At 31.5% G+C, this 10,713-nt stretch overlaps 1 protein-coding gene and 1 long non-coding RNA gene across 2 annotated transcripts; both read left to right on the top strand.

Annotated features, from left to right (window-relative positions):
• The first annotated feature begins 6,689 nt into the window (after positions 1–6,689).
• Positions 6,690–8,661, top strand: LOC106341599 (GDSL esterase/lipase At5g45910). Its single transcript, XM_013780327.1, has 5 exons — positions 6,690–6,936; positions 7,228–7,458; positions 7,752–7,900; positions 7,988–8,264; positions 8,423–8,661. Exons 1-5 carry the CDS (start codon positions 6,690–6,692, stop codon positions 8,659–8,661), a joined length of 1,143 nt encoding a protein of 380 aa, XP_013635781.1.
• Positions 8,662–9,226: 565 nt separating this feature from the next.
• On the top strand, positions 9,227–10,137 carry LOC106341410. The gene is made up of 3 exons (XR_001269641.1): positions 9,227–9,298; positions 9,499–9,573; positions 9,759–10,137. It is a non-coding gene; the product is annotated as an uncharacterized LOC106341410 (long non-coding RNA).
• The last annotated feature ends 576 nt before the right edge of the window (positions 10,138–10,713 follow it).

The following is a 10,713-nucleotide window of genomic DNA, read 5'->3' on the forward strand; positions in this document are numbered from 1 at the left end:
CCAACGGCTATAATATTTCCTCGGAATTCATCGGTTTTTTCCGAGGAACACATTGTTCCTCGGAATTTCCTCGGAATATTCCGACGGACTGAGGTTTCTTCGGAATTCCGTCGGTATATTCCGAGGATTTCATTTTCCGTCGGAATGTCCGTCAGAATACCGCTGTTTTCTTGTAGTGGAAGTTTACCATATGGGTCTAAGTTACACACTCAATATTATTCTTTGTATGTAAGCACTAACTATGTTCTGATTGATGTCAAATACTAACTATGTTCTGGTTTATGTCAAGTTTGAAACTTCTTGTACTCTAGCTTATCTTTAAGCCTTGATGCTGATAAGTTTAAACGACCGCCTCAGGAGAAGCTCTGCCGTCACGTCACACTCCACCACAACTTTCATTCCCATTGTAGAAACTTTGTAAGATTACAGCTCTTAAACCCAACTAACTTTGCAACTAATGGCAAACTCCTCCACCGCAACTAATTTTTGCAAATCAAAAGCAACTTAAGCACAATCTCTCATTCCCATTTTCCTACAAAAATAAACCAAAATATTATAGCTCTTATAAACTCACCCTGTCCAAGAGACGCTACTGTAAGAGTTTGCACTGCAGCAGTTGTTCTTTAACCTCCAGGAGCTACCCTAAACCCTTAATTGTGCCACGTCGTTACCAAGATTTATTAGTAAAGCTTTCAAGTAGTACGAAATCTGATGTAAGCCTGTAACTGAGGGGAGCTTCGTAAAATAAGGAACTACTACTGCTGGACTTCTTTTTACCATCTTTCGACTCCATCACAATCTCATCCACGCTTTCTGCAATTATCAGACGAGACCAAACCATATGTATTAGATGCAGGAAAGAAAGAACAATGCTTAACAGAGACTTATCAATGTTCAAAGTTTTCACATTTCAATAACAGATCTCGAATAAAGTTTATTTTATCAGATGAGACATGATCAGAATTGTTTCATTAGATCTGCAACTATGAGCCTTGAAATAAATATAGTCATCTGTATACGTAAACACAACGTCAGGAAAAACATAAATAGTCCGATCCAGAATATAATTATTGCTCAGAATTATGAATCTCTTGTACAAAAAAATGAATAATATGTAAGTCAAACGAAATCGTAGGTAAAGACGTTAGAGATACTTACGTGTATATATATATATATATATATATATGAATTTAGATCAAGACCAGAATTACGATTCCCTTCTTTTCCATATATAAACGAAACCTTCAAAACATGAAAGTCAAAACAATCGAGGTTATGATAACCTAATCCTCAGGGTTAATAAGACGATTTAGAGTGGAGGGATGCTAACCTTTTTATAGTCGAACCTCGACCGCCTTCGAAGAGAAAAAGCGGAATTGAAGATAGATCGATGGATTTAAGAAGGAATTTAATAGGAATGAATCGGTAACTGATGGATTTTTGGATCAGTAGGAAGAAGATGAAAAGTTCGATTGAAACCCTAGAGGCCGAGAAGAGAGAGCGATGAAACCAGAGAATCGAGAAACGACGCGTTTCGAATATGATTTATCAGACTGTGCTTATTTAAGTAAACACACACACCAAATATAAATATAAGCCCAACCGATTTAAAAAAAAAATTAGTGAAACGGTGCATTTTAAGAATAGGACACGTGTCGTTGCGACATCGCACGAATTGATGACGTGGAACCCGACGTGTCACGCCCATGAGTGAGAGAAACTGTACTTTATATATAAAGATTGTGTACTTAAAGCATATATTAAAATTTAAATATTTATTATTATACATCATATTACCACAAATATTGAATTTAATCATTGAAATACTTATATATATTTCAAAATATATATATTGACTATTAATTTTGGATTTTTTGGGTTACCCGTTCGTCGGTTAATAACACTTCAGGTTCGGATATTTTTACATTTCGGGTCTGATAAGGGGTCGGGTTTTTCGGTTCGAGTTCGGATTTTGGGTTCCGGAGGCCTAGGTATGACCACAATGGAAGGATACAAGAGTTAGTCGAGAAACGAAAGTAGAACACATGTTCTGAACGACACTGTCAAACTTTGTAGTCGAACCCATTCAATTTCGAGTATATAGTAAATATTTCATCAGTTTTATTTTAGAGCATCTCCAAAAAAAATTTTATAACTTCAAAACTTTAATTTAGGGTTTTAAGGAGTGAAATTTCACTATTCAAAACTCCAAATTTGAAGTTTCATCTTTTAATTTACATTTTGGTCTTTATAATTAATTACACATAATATTTTATTTTCTTAAGCACTTTTTCTTTTATGGTTTTAATCTTTAAAAAAATTTTATATCATAAATATTTCAATTTTTTTTATAAATTCAAATTTTACAAATAAAATTAAATAAATATTTTAAAATAATATTTTTAATATTTTTAAACTAGAATAGACAACAAGAATATTACAAAAGAAATTTAATAAAAAAAACTTTTTAAAACGATACATGAAGACATAGTTATTGCACAAAATTAAATAGTACAACAACATTAATAGTCTAGTAGATTTGCTTCGAAACCTCTGAAATATTGTCCAAACAAATTTTATGTAACCGAATATGGAGCATTACATAAATAATTTTATGTAATAATGTGATATTTTGATTGTATTTAATATTTAATTATATATTTCTATTTATAATTTTATATTTTAGTGTAAGAATGTATTAATTAATATTAATGTAATATTTTATATATATGCTAGTTATTTATAAAAGTTTTTTTATGAATTTATATTAATTATGAAAATATAAGGACCCTAATGTAAATTATAAGTTATTTTGAAGTTAAATTTGAAGTTTTGCTTTTGGAGTATAATATTTTGAAATTTAAAATACAGAGTTTTGTAAACTCTAAAATAGAGTCTTTTTTTAGATTCTCTTAGTTGTCGTTTTACCTTTATGCACACAAATTGAAAAAATATTTACTATTTACACTTAACCATATTTCCACAAATAAAAAAATAAACCGGAGAATGTTGTTAATAAATTTTGTATTGAAATTCAAAAACAAAATTATTTTGAAACAATTTTTTTACTTTACAACTATAATTAAACTGAAATGAAAGAGTAATAAACTATTTGATTTGTTAAATTAATAAATATTAAATTTGAGTGAAGTGAAAAAACACGTTAAACATGAATTGTAACTATAAAAACCTTATCTATAAGACAAAAACATGAGATTCTATGAATTTACCATAGATTTGGATTGTATAACCCACAAAATTCTTAAGGTAGTGTTATTCAATCATGTATTTTAATAGAGTTTAAATCTAAGTAAAATCCACCGTTATTTGAATGATGATTTTAAATCTTATTTTAAAATCCATTGTTATTGGATATGATATTTATAAATCTAATTTAAAATCTGGTGTTATTCAATGAATGATTGAAATCTTGTACTCCCTCTGTACCATTATAAGTGGTTTTTAAAGATTTCTATTTTGTTTCAAAATAAGTGATGTTTTCATTTTTCTAGACAAAATTTAATGTCACTTAAAATTTGTAACCAATTACAAAATACTATATCTTTTTTTTATTGGTTGAACTAGCTTTATTTAATGCTATTTTTATATTACCAAGATAAATAACATAAAACTTTGTATTTTCTTAATCTTTGTGGAAAAACCTTAAAATCCACTTAAAATGGTATAGAGGGAGTATTTAAAAATTGATTTCAAATCATTGGTGGTGGATTCTCATGAACAAATAATTGAAATCAAAATCCAAAGTATACTGCAGAGATTTTAAAATTTATTAACTAAAAACTATGTTTAAATTTGAAATTTTAATTGATTACAAAACTTGACAATTGATTTTAAATCACAGATCAAATAACACCTGCTAAGTGATTTCTTGTAATCAGTAGGGTAATGAAGATTTTTCGTACTCTATGTATCAAGTTACTTCCTTATTTGTGTAAGTAAACTAAACTATAAATACACACAAAATAAAATTACTAGAGTTTGCAATATATTTTTATTTATAAATAAGCATCATATAAATAAATATTAAATCAATGACAATTAATTATAATTAAAAAATAAAAATAGATATTAAAATTAACTAATATTCATATTATTTTATAATATAATAAAACTAGTTATAATTGATATATTAATATTATAAATTTGGATAGATTATTTCATCAATTATGAAATATATTAATCAAAAACGAGAAAATTTAACAAATACGTTAACTCGTTTATATTAACTTTAAAAACAATATTTAACCAATGTGAGATATGTTACAAATTGTACTACTCTATTTTATTTTTAATTTAGTAAAAAGCTAAAATAAATGTGTGACACACCAAATAAATGACTTGTTTTATTTTTATTTTTATGAATTTATATTTGTATAAAATTTACATTTAACTGACAAATATTATAAAAAAATATATGAAGAGATGTTATTCCATAAAACATAAATATTATAAATCAATGCAATATGTTAAATTTGCAGTGAATATTATATTTAAATAAAATTATTATTATTAAACTATGATATTGTGCTATAGAAGAATACAAAAAGTTCACCCTATTTTTAGAGTTCTCTCCCAAAACATGAGCCACCACATTTTTCCTCTCGGCTTCTTCCTTGTTTGCTCAATTTTCAGCAGGGAAGATGAGAAGGCACAGCTTCAAGATGGTTTTCCGGTAGCTTGTGCGGTAGATCTGGGCGGTTCTGTGTGTGGCGCTTTGGCGGCTCGCCGCCTGTCCATATGCCTTGCTGATCTTGTCCTCTTGTCGTCCTTTGGGTTGAGATGGTGGCTCGTTTGTTTTTATAACGGGGATGTGAGGACTATCCCGAGTCTGGTGTCTACTTTCTATGCCTCTTGTATCTTCTCCAACATGGGGTTGCGGCTTGGGCGGATCTATAGGGTTTGAGTTTTAGCGGCAAGGGCTCCCATCGCGACGACTATGAGGTTACTTCAATGGAGGTGGATTTCAGAGCTCGTCCCCCAGTTGTTTGCTTTCCGTTTTTATACTCAGATCTATGTTACGTTGTACTTCAATGGAGGCCCATTCGCATCTTACGTTGTTTGTTTAGTTCTCGACTATTGTTTGACGGATTCCAGAAGTGTTGAGTCTCGTTGAAGCTCCGGTGGTGATTTGGTGTGGAATAGAGGCGGCGATCCTAATTTTAGCAGCTTTTTTCTACTGTGTGAGATGATTCCCGTGGCTTCTCTAGTTTGAGGGTGACGGTTGGAGGCAGCTCTCTCTGACTGTCCGTAGAAGCTCATGTGCCGCCAGTGGTTTGATGGTTGTTGTTTTGGTTTCGTTTTTGTGTTAGTCTTCGGAGAAACTGTAGGTACTCTCTGCATTCAAGGTTTTGAGGATGGGCCTTTCTCTGAGGTGCTCGTGGCAACTAAGATGGGGACTCCAGTTTTTCGAAAATGTGGCAACTACACAAATTTCCAGGTTTGGAAGCTTGGAATCGGTGTTTCCTCATCAGAGATCTCCCGGTTAAATGGCTAAAATGTGTGATTTTTCTTCTTGGTTATGTCTCTTTAAATTTGTTGCAACATAGTTTCCGCTTGTAGTTTTATTTTATTTTTTGTTGTCTCCGTAACTTCTGTCAAAATTCTTAAAATTGGTATAAAATTTAACATTTTACCAAAAAAAAAAAAAATATATATATATATAAATTGTGTTATAGTACACTTTAGGTAATAGAAGAAAAAAAATTGTTTTGAAAATGTTATGATAAATTAATCTTTACTAATCTTAAATATGAATATATTAACATCATATCTTAAATTAATGTTTTTGTTTTATTTCGCGAATTTAAGGCTGAAAATCTAAATTTATATACATGTAATAAAACGAAGGATACATTTTCATAAACTATTTAATATATATTTAATATTTAAATTAAAATATGTATAGAATATTAATTATAGTTTTTAAAAATTATACTTAAAATTTTCAAAAAATAATTAAAATAGATAATACACATAAATTTAAATAAAATAATATAAACCTTTAAATACAAAAGTTATGGATGCTTTCAATTTAACAATTTTTGTAATAAATTATTTTGTACTTTGTAACGTAGTTCAAAATCTAGTTATTTCTTATTTTTGTTTTGATACGTTAGCTTTTTTATTTTGATTTCCCTTTAGGATTGTCGACCTTCTGGTATAAGATTATTTCAGGAAATGTAATATTTTATAATGATATATGGGACATTTTGAAGTTGCATTTTTTGTCTAGATGTGAAGATAATTTCCCTTAATACAGTTGGTGGAAATTAAGAAAAATTCTTATAATTTGTGAATTCAACTTTGTTATTATTATTAGTTGTTTAAATTCCTGTGTGTACAGTTTTAGAAGCATTTAATCTCAACTTTTATTAGTATAGAAATCTTTACTACTGCACCTAACCCTAATTCTTGAATTAACCGTAGGTTGCCTGTTTCTGCTTTATCATTAATGAACAATAAAATAACAACGTTACCGAACAAAAAGGTTGTCCAAGAAAAAAAAAACGAACAAAAAGGTCACATGCGTGTTTCTAACGTTAGTCACTACAGTTATTAAATATTTATGATCTCATCTCATAAGTTTCAATATAAAAACTTACTTCGAATGTTCGTGCATGCATAAATTATTAAAACATCAAAAAAAGTAAATAAAAAAAGTCGATAAAATGAAAATCAATATACTGGTCATTGTTGCATTCTCCTTTTTAATCGCCGCGAGGTCACTACCAGTGAAACAAACGCTTAACTACGAGTCCATATTTAATTTTGGAGATTCTTTAAGCGACACCGGAAATTTTCTCATCTCCAGTGATGTGAACTCTCCGTCCATCGGTAGACCACCATACGGTCAAACTTTCTTTAACCGTTCAACCGGCCGTTGCTCTGACGGACGTCTCATCATTGATTTCATTGGTTAGTTTCTCATCTCTCACTCCCTCTCTCTTTAAAAAGTATCATGGCCAGACTCAAAAAATATGCATAGGAAAAATATTTGTTATATTGATTTCAGTCTGTTTCGAATTTTTACTATATAATTAACCAAAATTCAGGATCCCGGCTTCAAATCCACCATATACATAAAACGTGAAACTTAAATATGCACCAAATGAAACTTACATGCATAAAATGGGATCTCTTAAAAACTTCCCTATTTTTTTTTTTGAAAAAAAAACTTACTTTTTTTGTATATGTGACTACGTGCAGCTGAGGCAAACGGATTACCGTACGTTATACCATATCTCCAAAGCGTGCGAACAAACTTTTCGGTGGATTTCAATAAAGGAGCAAATTTTGCAGTGGCCGGAGCAACGGCGAATGACTTTAACTTTTTGAAAGAAAGAGGTCTTTCAGTAACATTGTTGACGAATAAGACATTGGATGTTCAGCTTGATTGGTTCATGAAATTGAAACCTTCTCTTTGTAAAACAAAGGCAGGTAAATATATATATATTAGAGAACACAACTAAAATAACAGTTAGATTTTGGAAAATACCTGACAAGAAACCGGAAAAAAAAACTGAAGTTGCGATTATTTCTGTCAATTTTTACGAAACGGTAAACCTGACACATACTTCGTTTAAAAAGTACACTGTAAGGAAATTGAGAAATTATGTAAGAGTCTGCACAAACATTAAGCAAAAAAAAAGCGATGATTTGATTTGTAATATACCTTAATTAAAAATTTGATGGTGTTTTTGGCATAATATAGTTTATTTTATTTTTGGCAGATTGTGACCAATATTTTAAGAAATCTCTGTTTTTCGTGGGAGAAATTGGTGGAAACGATTATAATTACCCTCTATTAGCATTTCGGAGTTATCAACACGCCATTGATTTGGTACCATCCGTCATTAACAAGATCATCAACGTCACAAGTGTAAGTAGGAAACATTTACATTAAATGAATTGTCTTTAAACGTTAATAACATTCGTTTTATCAACTATCGGTTTTGTTTAATCCTAGGTCTTGATAGAGGAAGGTGCGGTGACGCTGGTGGTTCCGGGAAACCTTCCGATTGGTTGTTCGGCGGTTCTGTTAGAGCGATTCAGTGATGATAATAGATGGCTCTATGACACAAGGAACCATTGTCTTAAGCCGCTGAACAATATTGCCAAGCTTCACAATGCTAAGCTCCAGGAAGGCCTTGCGACTTTAAGGCAAAAGTACACTCATGCTAAGATTATCTATGCTGATTATTACGGTTCAGCTATGCAATTCTTTAACTCACCTTCCAAATACGGTACTCCCATTTCGATAATATTTTCTACAATAAATTAAATTTTACGTTTAGTGAGTTGACAGAAAAACTCATTAAACTGTGTATAGTAAAATAATAAATACTGATAAAATAAAATTTGATATACGTTTGATATCTTTTTCTTTTCATTTGCGTAATAGGTTTTACTGGAAGTGTACTAAAGGCATGTTGTGGAGGAGAAGATGGAAGATACAATGCAAAACCAAACGTAAAGTGCGGCGGACAGGGTTCAACGACTTGTGAAAACCCATCAACGTATGCAAATTGGGATGGAATCCACCTAACCGAGGCGGCATACCGCCACATTGCAACTGGTCTCATCTCTGGCCGTTTCACCAAACCTTCTCTTAGTAACAGTTCATCATTTTCCAAGTTCTAATTTAATCACACGAATATAAGCTTTAATGGAAACTCCTTTGTAACCAATAATTAATTGATATATAAACTCAAGTGCTTAGCGCAATCCCGAACGTTCTATTTATGTTTGATTATTCAGACTATCTCACATTTGGTTATCCAAAAAATTTCTAAGTTTGAATAATAAAATACGTTTAATGTAAAAAACACTTACAATTTTTTATGCCTTTTATTCTATTTACGAATTTGGGAACCTAATCGTTCTTAGGTTTTTATCCTAATATATTGAGGATCTCATGTGTAAATAGTGAAATAATTCGTTGTGGGCAAATAACTCGATCAAACAAAGAAAAATATATATATATGTGTGTGTGTGATTTTTTTATGAGTTAATTAGGTCAAAATCCTAAAAAATGTTGAAATTAGCAAAATACTCAAAACAAAAATATTGTTTTTTCTGTGTCAAAGCAAATTACTTTAGTGGCCCTAACTATGTTAGGTCAATTTATAGACGTACAATTATAACTGTGTGTAGGATTTTAAAAAATATTTAAAAGATTTGGTTAATTTTCTTTTGACTAAAATACCAAAAGGAAAAAAATGTAAAACGCTCTCAGGCGATGTTCTCGAGGAGTTACAGAGGCTTTTTCCCAATCCAGGTTTTCACCCCATATTCAAAATTTGAATCTCTTCTTCCTCCTTTACCATGTCTAAGGCGGCGGAGCATCTTGCCGATGTTTTCTCTCTTACTTGTTTATTTATCTCTCTTACATGTTGATGATGTCGTCGAACATTCTTTTGGATCTGAGAAACCAAAGACGCGCCTCCGCTCACTTGTTGTGCCTCCGCTTTTTTGCAGCGCCTCCATCTCTCTTCCGTGACTCCGTGCTTCTCTTCAGAAGAAGCACAAAATAGTTCAACCTTGGAAGCAATGGTTAGTTGATGTGCAGTTACAATGGTTATAAAAATAGTTTGAATTGTTTCTTACTTTATTGGCATGATAATAAATTGTTTAGACAGAATATAAAATGTGATCAATTTTTTAATGTATATGATTAAATTTCAACTGTGGTGTGAATATTACTGTTTAATGAGAATACATCCGTGTTGTATGATTAGGTGTTGCGGTGTCTAGCAATCAAGACCATGTCTTTCCTCTGGATGCAATCGCTACAGGTGATGCACCATGCTTAAAACGTGCAGGTCTACCTTGTGGAGGTGGTGAGCACCGAACCATGGAGAACATAAAATCAGGGGAGATGTAGACAACTGGTCGAGCGTCGTTGAAGCTAACTTTAGCATGCTGAGAATTGGAAAAAAATGTAGTGAAGTTAAAGGTTGGGGAGACATCATCGGAAGGCAGCAACACCCATGGTGGGTGTTGAGTGGAGTCAACCATTAGTGATTGGGTCTTGTATTATACTATGGAAGCTTAGGATCTATTTTCTAAATGTCTACGAGTTTTTTGTAAAACGGGTAACATAAAATTTAGCTAGAGGGTAGTAAGTTTTTGGATGGTTAAAATTTTGTGTAACCGTTAAAATTATCCGAATGTAAGGAAGTTAACCTGTTTAAATGATATGCATTTCTAAATGTAAGAAATTTAAAATTTAGCCAGGGATAGTAAATTTTTGGATGGATAAACTTTAGAATAACTGTTTGTAGAAACAAGAGCTGATTACGTAGAATGACACATTTTGTCTTTGTTTTACATACAAGTACACATTCCACTTGCGGGACACTTTTTGGTGGGGCCAAGGGGTTGGTTTGTCAAAATTACCCTTATAAAAAACGGTGGTGTTTTGTTGGAGAGAACAAACTAGTTTCCTTTTTTTTTGTCTCTGCTTCCATTTGAATAACTTTTATTGCATTTATGTTTTAGGAAAAATGATTCTAGTTTCCACCGTTAGATTAAAAAAATTACTATTAAATCGAATGGATGAGGCTTTTCACCTTTGGATTAAAATGATTACTATTAAATCGTATGGATGAGATTGAATCTTGGAGAGTAGGTCAATTAGACAAAGATGTGACTTAATGGTTGTGTTCGGTGTGGAAAGGGGGGGGGGGGGGG

This window comes from Brassica oleracea, chromosome C4 (genome assembly GCF_000695525.1).
Source record: "Brassica oleracea var. oleracea cultivar TO1000 chromosome C4, BOL, whole genome shotgun sequence".
Lineage (NCBI taxonomy): Eukaryota > Viridiplantae > Streptophyta > Magnoliopsida > Brassicales > Brassicaceae > Brassica > Brassica oleracea.

Coding starts and splice junctions, on each gene's coding strand:
- LOC106341599 (XM_013780327.1), top strand. CDS start 6,690: ATGAAAATCAATATACTGGTCATTGTTGCATTCTCCTTTTTAATCGCC. Junction 7,901..7,987: donor AGATCATCAACGTCACAAGT/GTAAGTAGGAAA, acceptor GTTTAATCCTAG/GTCTTGATAGAGGAAGGTGC. Junction 8,265..8,422: donor TAACTCACCTTCCAAATACG/GTACTCCCATTT, acceptor TTTGCGTAATAG/GTTTTACTGGAAGTGTACTA.